The sequence below is a fragment of the Larimichthys crocea genome, chromosome III, assembly GCF_000972845.2.
Source record: "Larimichthys crocea isolate SSNF chromosome III, L_crocea_2.0, whole genome shotgun sequence".
NCBI classification, from domain to species: Eukaryota; Metazoa; Chordata; class Actinopteri; family Sciaenidae; genus Larimichthys; species Larimichthys crocea.
The window spans coordinates 49,392,434-49,411,315 of NC_040013.1; the positions used below are offsets into that span (position 1 = coordinate 49,392,434).

At 41.0% G+C, this 18,882-nt stretch overlaps 2 protein-coding genes across 5 annotated transcripts in view; both read right to left on the reverse strand.

The window, feature by feature from the left end:
* loxl2b (lysyl oxidase-like 2b) overlaps positions 1 to 9,376 on the reverse strand; it is a 35,877-nt gene extending 26,501 nt beyond the window's left edge. Inside the window, exons 1-3 of one of the 2 annotated variants that reach the window (XM_010753961.3) lie at positions 9,132 to 9,372; positions 5,562 to 5,927; positions 5,162 to 5,337 (exon numbers count right to left, since the gene is read on the reverse strand). In XM_010753961.3, the coding sequence (XP_010752263.1) occupies positions 5,162 to 5,337; positions 5,562 to 5,916 (531 nt within the window). In that variant the 5' untranslated portion in view covers positions 5,917 to 5,927; positions 9,132 to 9,372. Of the gene's footprint in view, positions 1 to 5,161; positions 5,338 to 5,561; positions 5,928 to 9,115 lie in introns of both variants that reach the window. The other variant, XM_027277888.1, reaches the window with a different exon arrangement.
* Positions 9,377 to 12,548: 3,172 nt separating this feature from the next.
* cyb561a3a (cytochrome b561 family, member A3a) lies at positions 12,549 to 17,320 on the reverse strand. 3 transcript variants are annotated; one of them, XM_027277891.1, is made up of 7 exons: positions 17,225 to 17,320; positions 16,551 to 16,721; positions 15,799 to 16,003; positions 13,596 to 13,804; positions 13,297 to 13,451; positions 13,047 to 13,215; positions 12,549 to 12,949 (listed from the first exon to the last, which is right to left on the reverse strand). In XM_027277891.1, the coding sequence occupies exons 2-7, from the start codon at positions 16,716 to 16,718 to the stop codon at positions 12,923 to 12,925; spliced, it is 933 nt and encodes a 310-aa protein (XP_027133692.1). In that variant the 5' UTR covers positions 16,719 to 16,721; positions 17,225 to 17,320; the 3' UTR covers positions 12,549 to 12,922. The 3 variants fall into 3 exon arrangements, with proteins under 3 accessions (XP_027133692.1, XP_027133690.1, XP_027133691.1); XM_027277889.1 differs by lacking the exon at positions 17,225 to 17,320 and adding an exon at positions 17,092 to 17,157; XM_027277890.1 differs by lacking the exon at positions 17,225 to 17,320 and adding an exon at positions 17,010 to 17,154.
* Between the last annotated feature and the right edge of the window lie 1,562 nt (positions 17,321 to 18,882).

Sequence of the window (18,882 nt, forward strand, 5' to 3'; positions counted from 1 at the left end):
GCATTTGAAGACTGTGACACAAAGAGCATGTATTAATCCGGGTTCAGAGCGCAAACATGCTGAAGGGCTGACAAGACAATTTATGATACCACACCACAACATAGTCGGAGGTTTACAGGCAGGAAAGTGGAAGATTTGACCAGAAGACCTCAGAGGGAAAAAATGACTAAGGAGAGGAAAATAGGAGTTGTAAACTCTGCTTGGGGTGACTTCATGGCTGCTTGTAATTCACTTTGAGAGAGAGGAAGGAGTTAGAATAAGGAGAAAAATAATTTTGCAGTAAAAGGAGAAAAGAAATAGAGAAAAGAGAAGAGGAGCTTTGTTTCTACTAATCCCCACAAAGAGATTTCACCACTGCCTGTTCTAGCATGACAGCCACAGAAGATTTATCCGAACAAGAGAGCAAACTGAGAGTAAACTGAAAAATGGGATGTGGCCAGTAGGCCTCAGACAGGAATATGTTTTATTTTAGGTTCTGTTTATGTCCGTACAGTTACAATAACCATGCCTTGACTTCAACAAGTCTTACAAAAGAATTAAAAGTGTGGACGAGATTTATGTCACATTAAATCACTGATCCTGAAAATGATAGTAATAAATGAAGAAAACTGAGATGGAAACAACACTGCATGTACAGTTGAGCCACTTGACCGAAGTTCAATTTTAGTGTCTGTTTATCATAATAATACATTTTTATTGTCGCATTTACCGTCACGCTATAATATAGCTGAGTGCACAGCACTAGCTGACTTACTCCATCTATAGAACTTATTTTTATTATGAACTAATCTGCAGATGATTGCCATCCCAGCACCTACAGCCAAAGGTGATGTCATCAAATATCATTTGTCCAATCCACATTTCAAATCTACATATTCAGTTTGCTATGAACATCCACAGATGACACGTAGACTGAACAGCATTTTTCAAGTACTTTCCATTATTATTTGATGGTAGTAGACACTGTTCAGAAAAGTGCGGGGAACACGTTGCCTGCTGGAAGTGGAGGTTAGTATTTCACACTGTTTGAGTCCAACATTATAACCCATTTCTGTCCCTTTTTCAAAAGCTTTTGATGACTTATAATTACACCACAAATGGCTATAATTACAATACTCAGCCTTAATTACATCTCTGCAGTTTTTCCTCTCTGCTGAGAGACATTTCTATAATGCTTCATTGTGTAGCCAGTCTCCACATCAGTTGACATTTCCCCATAAAGTCAAATGACTAAGGACATTCCCCTTTCACAGGCTGATCCTCAGATGTTTCAAACGTCTGTTTTTGTCCCTTTCTGAGTTTTGACTTGAATAAATCAGTGTGAGAAATCTGACTGCATCACTGTTCATCAGGTTTGGATAAATGAGGCAGCCTGTTGGACCCGTGTGGAACCAGGAACTGCCAACCGCCAAAAACATCATATTTTATAAACCCTGGAATTTCTTCATATTGAAAGTGGTTTGAAATGGAATGCAATGCATGTGCGTGATCACAGGTCAGACCTCAGTAATTCTCTGTACCCACTTCTGCATAAACTGAAATGTTGAGGTGAGGTGGCAGACTTCCTCAAAGCACGACAGGAATAAATAGAAACAGTGGAGAGATGCCACAGTAAATATTCCAGAGATGCAGAAGTGAACACTGGGTGTCAATCTGTGTTGTTTACCATGCAGCTGGCTCAGACACTATGCTAAATATAGAGTCACATGCAGACCTATGCACTATGCTGACCACAAAAGAACAAATTCATGGAACGACATGTTTCTGCACGTTTACAAGTTGGTCAAAAAAGTGGCACCGGTCAAAATGTGACCAGGACAAAGCAGCCACAGAAAGGACTCATGTCAAAGGTCAGCAACACGTGCATGCAAGGCTTCACATCCCTCTTAGCTCACTCTCTAGGTATTTCCTCTGTGGTGGACTGGCTGTCCATTGTACTGAGGTTACCATCACCTGAGAAGGCAGTGGTGCCTCTACATGTTGGCTCCTATGGGCACTTTGGAAGTCTACTAATCATCCTGTACCACAAAACCCCCAATGACATTTCATCATGGCTGTACAGTGACTGGGTGAGATTACCACTTCCAGATGATAAGGCCAGGCCTGGCTGTGTGGCAGCAAGGCTCGACTGGCTGTGTTTTTATATACTCTGAGGCCACGTGACTTCCTTTAGTGAATGGAAAACCTTAGTCTGATTTTTTTTTTTTAGCCACTATCCCAGCTTGACTCCAGATGTCTAGACCTCTCCAGCCATGCCCCCGGAGGATTGTAATCTCTGCCGATTGTCTCTGTAAGCCTCTGCACAGGAGTCAGTGAGATGTATCCGCTCCCACGATGCCACAATTACAAGTCATGGGGAGCATTATTGTACAATGTGAAAAAACTATTTCCTGGGTCAGAGTGAAGTCTAATGATGATTTTAAATGTCATCAAGTGATGTTTCTCGAGTCACTGCTGGTTGTCTTCTTCAGACGGCTTGAAGTCAGTGGCACTAGTTTACATCAGGCCGTTAACCGCTATAAAATGATCAGAAAATAACTTTTTATTTTTCTTTCTCACTACTGGCATTTCTCTCACTGTGTCAGACCAAGCCTTAATAAAGAGGTAGAGTGTCATAGTTTGGTCCATAAACTCCACCTTGATCTAACTTTCTGGGTACGTAGCAACAAACATGTTGCATGCTTGTTTCTACGTACCCTGTGGCAACATACTCCCACTGCCACAGTCAGAACACAAGCAAAAACCTCGGCCTATGACATGAACGAGCTGCATCCACTGTCCACTGTGAGTCTGTGTTACATTTCCACCTGTGGGCAGTGGAAGCAAGTTTGAACACAAAGTGGACATATGATTATCTTTTAAGTTAAATGGATGAACTTAGCAAACGCTTGTTAGCAACGCCCACTGACACGTCCAATAGTTATGAAAAAACATTATCACTCATTCAGAGTCATATTTCTGAATCTGACTCTGCAGCTGTTAATTATTCCAGTCCACCTTATCAATGCATGCCCCAGAGTTTTGGATTTCCATACATACTTAATTATTCCGCACTGTGTAACTATTTTCAATGTTGAGACCTACACTGTTTTTACCCAGGTACACTATACTACTGTACTACTACTATGGTATACACATACACTATCATTTTTGTGGTAAAAAACTGGCCGCTGTGGTTGCCAGTTTTGTTTTGTAATAAATACAGTATAACTTGGATGTAGTACTGTTGTTTTCTTCCATATTCTACTGTATAAATAAAAGTTTCCTGCCATCAATTGAAATGCAGTTTTTCCATATTATTAAACATGAAAATACTGTATTAATGCAGTGAAAAACAATGGTTGTTTTCTGTGCAATTAACAGCCTCAAATATAGAATACTACTTTATCTCCATAAATGACCTTAAAATGCTGTATAAAATAAAGGTTTTGCTATGAAACCACCACTGTGTTTTATGGCATATTTTATGGAATTTTACTGTAATGGTTTGGCGGTTTTTCACCGTACATTTTTTACCGTGTAGCTTACTTGTAGCAATAATTTAAATAAACAAAATGAACTTCCATTATCTTTAAATCTAGTTCGGCAACTTGTACTTCATGAGTGTAAATGCAAAAATGATTATTTTTTCTATTAGGAAAAAAACATTTAACAGTGGCTCACTGGTCATAATTCATACTGTAAGAGTTAAGTTACACTGTCAAAAAGAAAAACATGAATAACAAAAAAAAGAATCAGTTCCATCATAGAACTCTGACCTGTTCATAATTCCTGATCTGTTTGCGAATCAATTTTTTCCCACCCACATGTCATTTGATACATGTAAAAAAAATCTATATTACAGCTGCTTGAACAAACTGCAACCAGAGGGGGTAACATTTGACAGCATCAGGGACTCAATGAATACTTCTACCAATTCAAGCCAAACATAACAAGCTCTGAATCCTGCCCGCTGCCTTTGGAAAAAAAAAGCTCCGTTGAGCTGCCCACACGTGTTTGCAGGGCTGTATAAAAAAATGCTGTATTACTTTTCAAACTCTCGACAGAGACAGAGGAACGGGTCAGAAAAGAGAGACAGAGGCTGAGCGTTAGCCCTGGTCTGCAGTTTGCTCATAACATTGGAATGTGGCTTCATGAGGCCTGCACACTGAGCAGAAAGATAACATTCCACTTTTGGTGGCAATTAGCTTGGAGCTTATTGGCCGGCCCAGAATGCAATGCTCAGCATGAGCCTTCCAGTGAACCAGCCAGACAACTCTGACAGTTATGAGTGCAACACCTAACATTACCAGTCGTTAACTTCACGTTCACCAACACACTTTCACTGCAGGCTATTTAGAAAGGACTGTCATTAAAACAGAGGATGGGTTATTGACTTTAAGTGTACAAGATGTTTCCAACCGAGAGATTTATTGTGTGACGGGCTGTTAGTACTAATCCTGTGAAAACTGTGTGTAATGTTTTCACTTTGTCAAGTCTGAAAGAAAAACTCTAGTGATGGACTCGTATTTATACAGCGTCTCTCTGATCTACCGACCACTCTTTTACAACACTTGTAAATACACCCATTCACACACTGATAGCAGAGGCTGCCATGCTCGTCAGCGGTACACGCTTCGTATCCAAAGCGCTCACACTGACACTAAGCTCTAACAAACACACTCACGGCACAGTCATCAGGAGAAATTTGGGCTTTAGTATCTCACTCAAGGACACTCCAACTGGAGGTACCGGGAATCGAACAGCCACCGTCCGATTACTAGACCTGCTCTACCACCTGAGCCCCTAATGATGTCATCAGGGTTATCCCAGCTTGGAATCTACATATTTGCATAGAAAGTCTTCTTTACAAACTGGGGGTGTGCTGCTCGAAAGGAGATTTCCAACCAAAAAACTGTAAGATCCAACGGTTTTACACAAGGGAAAGTCAGGATGTCTCCACCTGTGCTAATTTTTGAATTCTGTTTGTAATCATTCTGTCACAGACATCATTTTGTCATTTTGTTCTCCAGCGGCTCCCTTTTTGTGCACCAGGTGACAAGTATTGTTCGAGCATTGTGACTTCTTCCATAACAGCATTAGCCAAGATTAGTGACAAAACCCCATTACTTCAATAGATGGATAGATAGAGTGTGCAAGATTTCAGACACTGCAAGTTTACCTCAACATGGTTGGGCAGGGTGTTGACAAATTTGAATCCCGGGATTCTCTTGTCGCTGCACACCACGCCCACGTCTTCAGTGTGTTTGCAGTCTGAAACACCGATCCCGTTGGAGGGACACAGCGCCAAGGTCTTTTCTTTTCCAGTGCAGTGGAGATTATCAAACCAGATGGGTCCTGACCAGACAAAAGAGAAATTCATCAGAGGTTCCATGGGGAGGGAATTTTTCCATTTTATTGTGGAAACAACAATGGAAAAATAGATTTCTTATGAAGGCTCCAAAAGTTGGGAAGCATTAACCACGAACCAGTTTCCATTGAATAAAAGTACAAATAAATACAAAAATTGGATGTTATATATTTATGTTTATATTTCTCTAACAGTGTTTTATGACACCTACCATCTCCTTTCCCATATTTTGAGGATGGTGACCATGAGATGGCTTCCACGTAGCCGAGCTCCCGGCACACCACCTGAGCGGCGTGGATAGTGAAGTCATCATCGCAGACAGTGCCCCACTCGCCGTTGTAGAAAACCTCCACGCGGCCCTCATTGTGTTTCCTCTTATCACCCGCCAGTCGGAGCTGAATCCTGGGCGTGTCCGGTGCCAGCTCAGGGACAGTGTACTGTTCCTGTTCTGGGTCAGGGTAGCCTGGTGGGTAACCGAGGTGTTCGTACTGGGCTAGAGCCAGCTCTAATAGCACTAAGAGAATGAGAGTGCAGCAGGGCAGACACTGGGTGGCACTGGGCAGCATTTTGGTTGGAACTGGTGAAAAAATGAAGAGAGAAGAGCACTCATTAAAATCTCTCGGCAGCTTTCTCAGATGTTCTTCACAGGGAGTTGGGAGTGGTCATTTTACCCGGCCGGTAAATGACTGATTTTGTTGAAACTGGATCAAAAAAAATGTGTTGTGGTTTCCCCTCTGATGTCAACTCTCTGTGATTTACAGAGTTTTCTGATGGACGGTGAAGTAAGCTGCTGTCAAGTGTAGCTGCTGTTAGCTAATGTTAGTTAGCTCATTTAGCAGTAATGTTACTACCTGGGACTGTGGTCTCAGTGTAGTCTTTGCAGTGCTGTGTCTGCTGTTGTTGACCTGACGCTCAGAACACCAACATATGATTATAAGAAAGTACAGGACATTTGGGTCCAGATTTGGTGATTTTACTATGTAACAGTGATGTAAGAATGACGTAAAAATGGGTATAAAAGGTTGTGAAAAGTAAAAGTAAAGGTTCGTTCGGATTCGCAAGCAGCTGTCTCCGTGTTGTTATTTCATTGCGTTCTGGAAGGTTTTCTCCACAACATTAGCAAAGTTGTCGACCTGCTAGTTTTTGATCATAAGTAATGTAATCAGAACAAACACTCGAGTACAGCTGAACATATTTACCACAGTGGGATTACACTCTAAAACTGGGGGTGCTAGATCACAAAAATACCAAATCTGACATCATGTTGCTTTGAATGGAATCATGTGAAAGGGAGGCTCGTAGTGACGGACCTACAGAGAATTATAATCTGAGCCCACAGCTCTCTTTAGTTTCAGTGTTTTTGGTTTTGGAGCCAGCAGATGTACTGTTTTCATTCCATCAACATCATTTCCAGCAGCAGCAGCAGCAGGCAGCTGTTCTTCATGAAACAGCTCTGACAAACCAAGACGTGCCTCCTGTTCAGCACCAGCAGACGAAATTTAGCAACTAGCATATGAACATAGTGAAGCATTGAGTCACATATTTCTCCCAGGAGTTAGCAGAGATCAGAAAAGAATGTTGGCTAATGTTGCTCTGTGTCTGCTGGCTGCGTAAAAATACTGTTGGTTGCTAACATGTTTGCACAAGTTGATGATGATATATCAATGGTGTGTTCACAACGTCTTAGAAATCAGTTAATGCAGCTTTAAAGTCAGAATCTGCTAAATCTTTATTATTTTGATGCATATTAATTGTGGTCAATTAAAGACACTGTTCATATATTTTTGAAATACCTTTTAAGAGCTGAACTCAAGCCTCAAACATACACCTGCAGCCAGGCTAATGTACTACTGATATATGGGTAGGTCACTACTTTTACCAAGAGTCAATGGATGTAGAAAACACAAGTCAAACTCAATGTGACATTGAAACTGAAACGTTACAGCCCCAGCATCGAGCCGTTTAGTTGCTGATTGCAACCCCTTAACCTCACCCTCTCCTTCCTAGCATGCAGGAGAAACTCTGGTGGCCGTAAAATGTGGCAAAAAGGCTCAATCAAAAGACAGTGTTTATTTTGTCCTTTCTGAGTTATTGTAGAAACATGGCAGTTCAACATGGTGGACTTTGTGGAAGCCATTGTGACATAACAAAAACATAACAGCTCTTATTTCTAAAACTAAGAGTTATGATTATTATATTCTATTTCTGCCATATTCTGTAAATGGAGCCCTCTCAGTCTGACACACCGGACTTCTTAATGTTAAAATCTCAAACACTTGTGCTCTTGTATCAAAACATCTGGCAGAAGACAGATGATCCTTCAACTACAGGGTTTCTAGTTTCCTCATCGTAACGTGGCAGTGGTTAAACAAGCCAGAAACAACACACACATTACAGACTGAACAGATGGCTCTGCTTACAATGTGTCCAAGCAGTGATGCTGTCATTAGAAAAACATGGTCAGCATGTACATGAAAACTAAAGTTCAGCTAAGGAAATGAAGTGCACTTTGTCAGGCCGGCAGCTTGTTTCTGAGTGTGCGCTCAAAAAAACTGACGAGCGCTTTCATAATTTCTCAGGCCAAAGACTCCATGTCATTCAGAAGTGATAAGGACTGATGGGGCTGCAGACAAAAAAACAAATCCAGGATGTTCCGGTGAGATTCTGAATGAACCAGAAACTTTGGAATCTGAAACTTCTGTTGCCCTTTGCTTCAGAAAACATCACGCTCATTTCAATATTTTCACACTAATGCTATAGAGATGAACTCTCTGTTTTAAAACTCTTCAGAAGGCCATCTGTTCTTCATTTATGAACCGCTTTCACCTTCATGCGATGCAGACACACAAGTCCCGCCCACTGCTGCTGCTGCTGCTGCTGCTGCTGCTGCTGCTTCTGCAGAGGGTCTATGCTTTAGTTGAAAAGGTCAAAATATCAGTTTGTGGGGTGTTGTTCAGCTCGGTTAGTAGAGCAGCCGCCACATGTACAAAGGCTCAGTCCTTGCTGCGGAAGTCCAGGGTTCAAATCCGACCTGCATTCCCTGCATTCCTGTCACTATTCAGCTGTTCTATCAAAATAAAAGCTTGAAAAGGCAAAAAATATTATCTTAAAAAAAATCAGATCATGTAATGTCAGCTGCTGTTTTCAAAACCTTTTCTGAAGAACCTGAAGGAGAGCTTTACTGCACACACACACACACACACACACACACACACACACACAGGACTGGACATTTTCTCCCCTTTTTTAAAATCATTTTGACCAATACAGAAGAAAACAAAGGAGCTGATTCATATGAAGAGGATATTAGGTCATATTAGATCATAGGTGTATTTAGATACAATGCATGATTAGTTTCATTACTGACTATATTTCTAATCAAGTCATCGTTCAGTCAATTAAATGTCAGAAAACAGTTGAATGATAACAGAAAAGCCACATGTGTTCAGATCCTCACTGTGAAGATAATGGAAGCAAAAGGCTGAGATTTCTGCTTCATAATTAACCACTGATTGATCAACTAATTATTTTAACCACTGTATGTGGTAACTGCATAAACATGTCCTACAATAGAGACATCTTTTACAGACTGAGACTTCATATCATGTCCTTCAAAACACATCAGAACTCAAACACAAAGCAAAGTCTGCAGGGAGACCACAGCACTTGCATCTCACACGCACACACACTCACAAATACACACTCACACACACACACACACACACACACACACACACACACACACAGTTGACTTGTTGAACATACTTCGAGTTGAACTTACTTTCTTGTCCTCCTGAAGCTGCAGTCACAGACAGACTGGAGACTGAAGAAGGTCAGCTGCTTTCTCTCTCTCTCTCTCTCTCTCTCTCTCTCTCTCTCTCTCTCTCAAACTTTCTCTCCTCTCGCACAGACTTCAACTTTTGGACCGGAGCTGCGTTGGACCCGCCCACTGACGCCCACCTTTATGATGAGCTCATCGGAGATGGCCCAGGACGTGGAAATAGCGGATCGGAGCTGAACGCAGCATGCTGCCTTCAAAGACTGTCGGAGAAAAATCTCTAAAAGAGTAATTCATTAATAACGTGGTTATTGTGTGGTGACCCAGTTTGGGCTGATTATACATGAAACGTCAGTATCATTGGATGACGAAGCCACAGCTTTACTGTTTTGGCTCACTCTCACTGTTTTCATGGTGTGTGTGTTACCCCTGCAGCAGGCCCTGCAACCTGTAATAAACCTACAGTACGCAACAGCCCAGCGCTCAACAGCAGACACACAGTCTGCAAACAGCAGGAAAAACACTCAAAGTTTCACTGGTGGCAGAACATGAAACTCCAAATGAATGCTAACATTGCACTATATTTAACAAGTTTAAATGATGAACAAAAAATAAAAAATGAACACTGAGGTTTAAATATCAGCTCATGACAACCGTCAGCTCAGCTTTATGTTTCAAAAGTCTGTTTATAATTGTACTTCCATTTTTCTTTATTCTCATTATGCTAACTGTAGTGACACATCAAGGTCCTAGTCTCACTAGAACTCAGAACTTTTCAGTAATCACATGAATAACTTTCTTTTTGTTTCTAAAGCTGAATGGTTTGACGTGTTCTCACAGATATGATTTTTTCCTCTCATTTTTTGTATATGTGAGATATGTAGAAGAATCAATTTTATCATTTGACCGACCAGATAAATAATTCTGCACAGTTTTCTGCCTACACCAAACAGAGTGATCCTTAACAATTTGAAACAATAAATAAAAAAATTAAAATCATGGATATTATTCTGGACACTGAGAAAAAATGCTTTTGGCTGGAAGATGATAATTAAACTAATAAAATGTGTTCTTGTTTTGTCTGCGATGTACTTCAAAGAGATTTTTATTTACTTATTATGACATTGTCTGTAAATAAAAAGACACCTTTACTATGAATCGTGACTCTCTGTGTCCATTCTGTCAAATCTCTGCAGGTTAAATTTACCATTTTATCACCTTCTTCAGAAAGCACCTGTTATGGCACTCTTTGGAAGCAGATTTGTACATAATATAATTTAACACAGATTCCATGAATGCAGCATATGTTCAGAGCTGACCTTGACTCTGCTGCCACCTTGTGTAAAACAGGACATTGTATCTGGCAAACTTTGTGGTGCTTAGTGAAATCACTTCTGTGGTGCAGCTTTGGTGTGTTGGTATGTTGTGAACAGGATGACACGTCAAACAGTGACTCGTCATGATCAGTGTAGGATGAACTTACTTCATCATTCAGTTTCATGTGCGTACAGCAGAGTCGATACAGAGATTGTCACAATTTCAGTCAAGGTGTGACAAAAACCTGCTTCACACCGTCACCATTATTGTCCGAATTCTTATCAGTGTCAGAGTTTGATCTCCTGCAGAATGAAGGGCCTACCAGCACCTTAAAGCTTACTGATTGCTACATTACATCTCATTTGTTCAGTAAAAAGGGAATGTTAAGGCTTTATGGAGGAAGTTAGTGTAAGTAAGTGTATGTGCTCAAATATTTCTCGGCCAGTAGCTCAACTGGATGTTGGGCAATCTCACAATGACAACACATTAAGAAAGTTAAGGAAGTCATTGGGCCTGGTTAAGAAACAGTCCAGAATATAAGCCTCTGTAAAATGAGCAGCTGGTGTGACGGTCCACCACTGAAATATTTATTGAATAACTGTTGGACAGATTGTCACGACATCCACCACCACAGGAAGAACTGCAGGTTCCTTTCTTTTTAACTAGCATCATCACCAAGTCAAAATTCTAATTGACTTTAGACCAAATATGTGCAGAAGAACGACGAGCATCAGCCCCAGCTGGACTTTGTATCTAGTCCTTATTAGTTAATGTCAGCATTAAACTAAGATGGTGACATTAAGGCTGTCAAACATCAGCATGTAAGCATTGTGAGCGTTAGCACACTCACTTCACTATTTAGATCAATGAAGCAACACAGATCTGCTAACGTGGCTGTAGACTCTCAATCCTCACACAGAGTTTCCTCATTAAGCTTTAGATACTGGAAGGCTCATTGTTATTATTATTATTATTACCTTGGGACAGAACCAGGCTAGCAGTTGCCCTCATTACCTGTCTTGAAGCTAAGCTAAGCTAAATAACTGCTATGAAACTATTTTATTTCTACTTTGACTTTCTACCTTTTACAGTTATATATTTCATTTTTATCGTTTAAATTCTCTGCACATATTTCATTTCTATTTAATTTCTCTGCACATATTTCATTTCCATGCAGAAGTCTAACTTCGCTGAAAATATTCAATATTTTAGCACAGGTTTTAATTTTAATTTAGATTGATCCCAGGTTCATTTTAACGTATGGTTACTGTGATATAGGTTCATTCTAATGCATGTTTAATGTACGTTTGCCTGCTGTTACTGGATGCTTGATCTTGGTATCTTGATTCTCCAAATGACTCAAATTCCCATAAACAATAGCAGAATAATGAGATACAAGTCATCAAGTCCTGCAAGGTTACCACCAAGCAACAGACCTCGTCCACTAGAGCTCTGAATCTACACTCAGTGGTGTCCTTCTGTAACCCAACAAGCCTGCAGTCTGTCCAAAGTTTTTGTCAGTGACATGGATGTGATTTGTGTTTTGGTGGCTTCACTCACATAGTTCTGTGTTGAGCCCTGTGGTGTACACTTCCCCTGCAGGGTTGCTTCTAGTTCTGCTGTTTGTGGCTTTGGTGAACAAAATGGTTCAACAATGATTTGTTATTCAGGTCAACCTTGACAACAAAACCCTGGACACAGTGCCTGTGGTGGACCAGGAAACATTATCACACCTGTGGCTACCTTGTATGTCCAGTTAGGTTTTGATTATACAGCCAGATTCCATCCCACAGTCGAGGGGAACATTAGTTTAAGTCTTGAAAGGATGTCACGGCTTGAACTCACTCAAAGCACTCAGTACAGTTTATTCAGACAGTCTGATTGTTAGTTTCACTGTATTTTTTAGAAGAAGATGAAAGCGGTTTCCATGGTTTCCTAGGAAGTCTTACACATGGCTCACTCCAAGCATATGACACTTAATCTGATGACAGATTCCAATGTGTTATTAATCAAAGTGCAGTTCTAACCTGAAAGTTCAAAATAAAGAAAGGTGAATATTTTTCTGCAGTTTGCTCAGAATCAAGATTGACAGGCGAGCTAAAGTCCTTACGGGAACAACACCACTTTATTCAGACACAAGCTATAATACCTGCACCCAGTTAGAGCTTTACCATATGATGAAGGTGCAGTGCATCATGGGAGAAAAGAGGAAGAAGGATCAAACACATTTTTTTTATTCTTTGGCCAAAGAGCAATTTTAAATATAATCCCCCAAAAAAAGTAACATCCACAACAACACAGATGATTGTCACTGTTTAGACAGCTGCTGGCACAATCAACACAGAATGTTTAAAAAATGTTTAAGCCACTTCATCATCACCATCACCACCATCATCATCATCATCATCATCATCATCATCATCATGTCTGATGACTGAGGTTTGATGGTTGGATGGGTTTGATGTTTTAAATGTCCCTCATTCATTTTCTTCTTGAAACAACGGCTGTGAAAGAGAGTGGACAATGACGGTTATGAAATATTTGAATTAAATTAATTCTCTAATTGTTTTTATTGCATATCAGCTTCACTGGTCTTCTCACCGTGTAAGCCGTGTCCTCAGGCCTGGAGTCTGGTCGCTGCCATTTAGGGTTGGATAAAATCTTTAGAACAACCAAGCCAAAGGCCACAATCAAAACTCCTAATGTGTTTCCTAACACAGCCTCAGGTGGAAGCTTAGAATATGGCTGAGTTCCACTGGTGTTTCTTTTGCTGTGGGAAAAGCATTTTAAGAAAAAGCTGTTCATCTTGAAAGAAAAATATGAATAAATGAATAAAAAATGTGGCACTCACAGAGCAAAGAAGAGTTTCTCATTGATTCCAGAGATGCAGGCAACGATGCTGAGTGACAGTATGCTGCCTCCAAACCACACATGTACGGGCTTCAGGAGTTTACGCAGAGATATGGGGGAGCAGGGCACGAGGAAGACAGCAAGACCCAACACCCACTGGTTGGATGAATGCACAGACAGACATTCACAGATGCAGAGAACACAATGGCAATAATCAAAGCTCAGTCATGTTTCCGAATTAAAACTAAAAGAAAAGCATGCCCACCTCACTGAACCTGACTAATAAATGAAGTTATATACCTGCATGGCAAAAAGAGCTGTAGCAGCAATTCCAATCCAGCTGTGCAAGGAGTAGAGGTTAGGGGTGTTTTTGGCATTGTGGAAGTCAAACACAGCACAAAGCCCTACAACTGATAGGACCAGGGCGAGGAGCATCACTGCAGCGTGCAGCAGCTTCCAGGGGAGTTTATTCTGACCCCAGGTCAGGGGGACGCGGTACAACACAGCTCCTGCAGGGAGGAGGCAACAACAGAACATGCTAACTTCATTTCAACAGTGTCGGAATTTGTTAAGCTGTATAACTCTGTAGCCCCAGAGAGCACTGAGAAAATAACCCTGATGACCTGATGATGCGTGCGTGTGTGTGTGTGAGAAGCAAATTGCATTGTGGGAAATGTAGGGTCTGGTGATACTGTAAAGTCATTGTAACCTGAAGCATGTTTTTGTTTCATGTGCTGCTCAGAGTGAAGCCTTTTTAAATCATCCCTCATGCATTATTCTTTTGTGGTTCAAGCATGAAATATATGTTAAACGTGAAGGATAAACATGTACAGCAGTGCATGGTGTTCCTGACATGACTGCCTGGCTTCACCACAGCTACAGGTTTAGAGGAGCTGCACAACATGACAACAAAAAAATCAGCTTTAAGTAAAAAAGGGTACCTGGGTCATTGGACACACGATACACTAGTTTGATCTCTGGCAGATCTGTGGAAACCTAATCTTTAGGTTTAATCAGTGTTGGCTGGAGTGTACTGAGGTTATGGCCTCACCTGCACCAGATCTTTGATTCTATTTGAGGCATTATGGTGGCTTTCAATTGCAGAATCATTGCACAAAGAAAACATGATGGCTATCAGGACTTCAACATGTCCAGAAAAGTGAATCAAACTCAAGTGTCAGCTAACCCTAACCCTAACAGATGCTGATTCTGAGGACAGTAACTGAAACATGACAAATCATTAAGAACACGTTAGATAAAACAGCACAAACAGCACAAAGTCAGTGGGAACACGCCCACATGTTCAGCCTCATGATTTTTAAGTCAGCAGCAGCTGGTTGTGTTGTGGTTGTTTCTCCAGTGAGCTGTTTCATGTTTAATCATTAAACAGCATCAAATACATAACTTTACCAGTGTAACAACTGAGAAGCTATCCTCTCTTAATATCAACAGCTCCTCACTGGACAGAGTGCACAATCTTCAAGTACCTCGCTGTCCACATCACAGAGCTGACCTGGGTGCTACATACTGAAAGACAAGGCAGAGACTGCTTTGGCTCAGACACGTTTTCCTGCAAACACCAAGGACGGGGGGCGGCTGTGGCTTGGAGGTAGAGCGGGTCGTCCACCAATCAGATGATCGGCGGTTCGATCATTCAACCTCAAAGTTTTTCTCTCTCTCTACATTGAAAAACATGAACAGGATCTTCTTTTTCATGGTTGTCCAGCAGGAAGTTATGGTTTTATTTCAGTGCCAGACACAGCTTCAAATATGTGGAACAGGATTTCAGAGTAGTAACGTGTGAAACTGCTCTGTGTGTTTACAGTGCGAACTGAATAGCCTGAGTTGAGTTTTTAGTGTAATCAGTGCTGTAATCTCTTTGGCCTTGTTTCTGTCTCGAGGAAACTTCAGTTACCTGAATGAACTGTTGAGTGTTTATTGTCCTCCTCTCTGCATCGATTTGCACAGACTATATTAATAAATGACTCTAGCTTTTTGCTCACAGATACACACAGTGGAGAGCTGACTGCAGCTGCACTGAAACAGCTGTGTGACAGAGGACGTAAAACAAAGGTTTGGATCAGTTCGATACAGCCAATAATGACCTTTAAGGTCACATGGTGAACCCCTCAGTGTGTGCATGTTACACTTACCCTGCATCTGAATGCATTTAAACAGAGACAGGCAGCAGCTGTCAGTACAGCACATACCATGGTGTTCTTGAGGAACGCCTTCTTTCATTTGATGCTTTTTTGCTTTACATCAGACCAGACTGCAATCACCGAGGTGCGGCACTTCAAGCAAAACAGTCACTGTGGACATTACCTCGCATTTACGCTGCATTCAATTACACAAGGTAACAATAAGGTAATTACACATTACAGGTTCAGTAGCTCTACTGAACCTGTAATGTGTAATTACCTTGATGCGGTCTGCTGTCAGATGAAAGAACAGAAGCGAGAAACAGAAGTGAAACTGTGTGAGATTTGAGAAAGCCACTCACCGTTGCCGTACAGCACGATCAGACCCGTTACCATCAGGACAGGGTGCCAGTTGAACTGCTTGGGTGAGCCGTCCCAGGCGAAGCCACCACGCCACTGTTTGTTCCACAGACACACACACACCACGCAGGACACGCCAAGGCCCAGGCACAGCAGGAAGCATACGTAGAAGCTCACAATAGACCTCATCCTGAAGAGATCTGTCGGCTAAACCCGTTCAAATATCAACATGAGTACTGTGTCGAGGCAGAGCAGTGTTAGACAGCATGATGAGTCTTTACTGCCCGGTACCCATGGATTATGAAAGGACGTCCAAGAAACTGAACACAGTGAACACAACAAAGATTAATAATATTATATGGTACCTAAATATCTAAAATATTTACATGTCACTCAAATCTACAGAGTGTTAACCTTAACTGAATCAATGTTAAACACATTATTGCCCATCATTTGTATTTGCAACAAAGAAGAAAAAGCAGCAGACTGCTATAATCAAATGGATGATCAAATTAAATGAAATTTAAAGGACCACCAAACAATGAGCTGAATTTCCTTCATCATAACTTGACTTCTTCAAAACAAAAATAAAAAGACTACCGAGCTTTTCAACATCACAAATGTACAGCAGGTTGTCTTACCTCGCCTACAGCTGCTCTGACACTCACAACACTTCCTGCTCCACAGGCTGAAGTGAACACACCTCATGTAGGAGTTATTGTTTCATCTCATGATTTTTTTTAACAATACTCACAGAGTTCTCTGCTCTCACTTCGTGTTTCTCTGGCTCAGCTGAAGTCTCACTTCCACATTCAGCTGCACTGCGGTGGATGATGAGGGGGAAGCAGTCAGAGGTGGAGGAACAGCTGGGAGATGGAGGGCCTGCAGGCTGCATCTGCTGCCTCTGCTGCATGTGCTGCATGTGCTGCCCGCACACACCAAAAGAAGAAAGTGAGAGTCAGGACATAAGAGCAAACCACACACACCTTCCTGTCCTCGGAACAATGACAGGACCTGACTCACAAACTTTTTGGTTTTTATTTTAAACGTCTAAGTTCACGTCATAAAACGTCAACACTTGTCACAGGACAAGAGTTTGACGACTCAGACATACGATATCTATCTATCTATCTATCTATCTATCTATCTATCTATCTATCTAATATATATATATATATATATATAAGGAAATAAATAAAGTGTGAAGTCATACAGGTGTTTTAAATGTCGTTCTTCATCTCTGTCTTCTTCTTCGAGGAAGTTCGGAGGAAAGTCGCTCGCAGGTGCTAGCTTACACACAAAGTCACGATATGTCGCGTGTCGTGGGCCTCGTATTCAGTCCACATCTCTGACGACAAAAACGATGTCGACGATATTTGCGTTTAAACTGCCGACGTAAAATGTGTAATATCAGGAAAAGATTTTTACCTAAGCCATTTCCTTATTGACACCGCAATGCATTCTGGGTAATGGTGTTTCACTTGTCAGTGCGTGAGCCAGCTGCACACTCACAGTCAGCGTCTTGTCATCGTCATTTTGACATGAAATGTAGTTAACACAGGTGTTACTAATAAACTAACTAAGGTTCCGTTCCATTCTGCCGGGTGAGTCAGGGGTGAAAGTCTTTGCTGAAGGAGTGTCCAAATTTCTTATAAAGAGGGCCAGATTTGACAATGGAAGATGCCCGGGCCAATACTAACATTACTTTACATGCAAATACATCTGTAATTATTTTGTTTTCATTGTCAGAATTATGTTTATGGCATGTCACCAAATCTAAGCCAATCAGGTGTGAACAAACCAGTTCTTCCTTTCTTTCACGTCTGGAGTCACAAAGAATAAATTGTATGGAATATGTTAAACGTGCATAAAGTTGATACAAATCTGAACCTCATGTTCATTCTAAACATGACTTTTTATGTAATGCAAAATCTGTTAACATTTAAGTTTAAAACATATCACTCTTTAACAAGTCATCAGAAAGAGTTTGCTTGTTTCTCTCAGATAATAACAATGTGAATAACAGTGTATTAGGATGATGAGTTTAGTCTAAAATCGCAGATCTTTCAGCCATACAGTATGTGACAATCCTAGCAGGCCATAAATAATATATTATATTATTATATTATTATAATATATTATTATGTGGCTTCGGCCACATGAAATCTGACCACGGGCTATGATTTGCACCCGGGCCGTACTTTGGACATCCCTTCTCTGCTGCACTAAATGGAACAGAAGCTTCATTAGTGGCCTGGCCCTATTGTGTCATGTCAGAATGGCTGCTGTGAAAAAGATCTACTGTATTCTCCGATTGGACTGGTTTAAAGTCGGTGTGATTAAAGTTGAAGCTCTGCCCTCCAGTTCTTCTGATGCCGTCAGTCATCAAATCACACCATAAAACACTGATCATCCCAGAGAAAGAATGCCACTGCAGCACTTCTGGAACTAAAACTCAGCAAAAGGGAAAATTTAAATGGAATTTGAGCACAGGCATACAATATTAAAACAAACAATAAAACAAGGGAAATGATAAAATAACCCAAGAGTAAACTATAAACTGTACAGCCAATAAGCACGCCTGAGGCTGAATTACTGATAATAAATACTGATGACGAAGTGGCTGGAGTAACTGCTCTGCCTCGCAGGCTGCATGAAAAAGGAGGAGGATGTCTGCGTGGTGGCTGACCTCTACACATCTGTTATCTTTCAGCTCCACCTGGAGGCAGTATTGTATGTATTTTGTTTGCTCGTGTGTGTGTGTGTGTGTGTGTGTGTGTGTGTGTGTGTGTGTGTGTGTGTGTGTGTGTGTGTGACTGCTCTTGCGTCGCTCTGTCTCATAAAAAGCTGCAAGCAACAAACTGTTTGTCAAAATGTGTTGAGGTGTTTTTGGTCACAAAAAGTAGATTAAGTAGATTAACCCTCCAGTCAAAAGTAACCCATGAGCCCCCACATGTATGTACATGTGCGGGTATATATAATATAATATTAAAATGAAATAACTGAATCCTTAAAAGTAAATCTTAACTCAGGGCTCTTTGTCAATAATTCTCTCAGGGTTATGTCAAAATGCTCAGCTGGTCATC

Excerpts from the sequence above, each read along its gene's own strand:
- cyb561a3a (XM_027277889.1), bottom strand. The coding sequence starts at position 17,142 with ATGTGGACTGAATACGAGGCCCACGACACGCGACATATCGTGACTTTG. Across the intron at positions 16,004-16,550 it reads AAGTGAGAGCAGAGAACTCT|CCGACAGATCTCTTCAGGAT; the intron begins GTGAGTATTGTT and ends GAACGGGTTTAG. Across the intron at positions 13,805-15,798 it reads GATCGTGCTGTACGGCAACG|GAGCTGTGTTGTACCGCGTC; the intron begins GTGAGTGGCTTT and ends TCCTCCCTGCAG.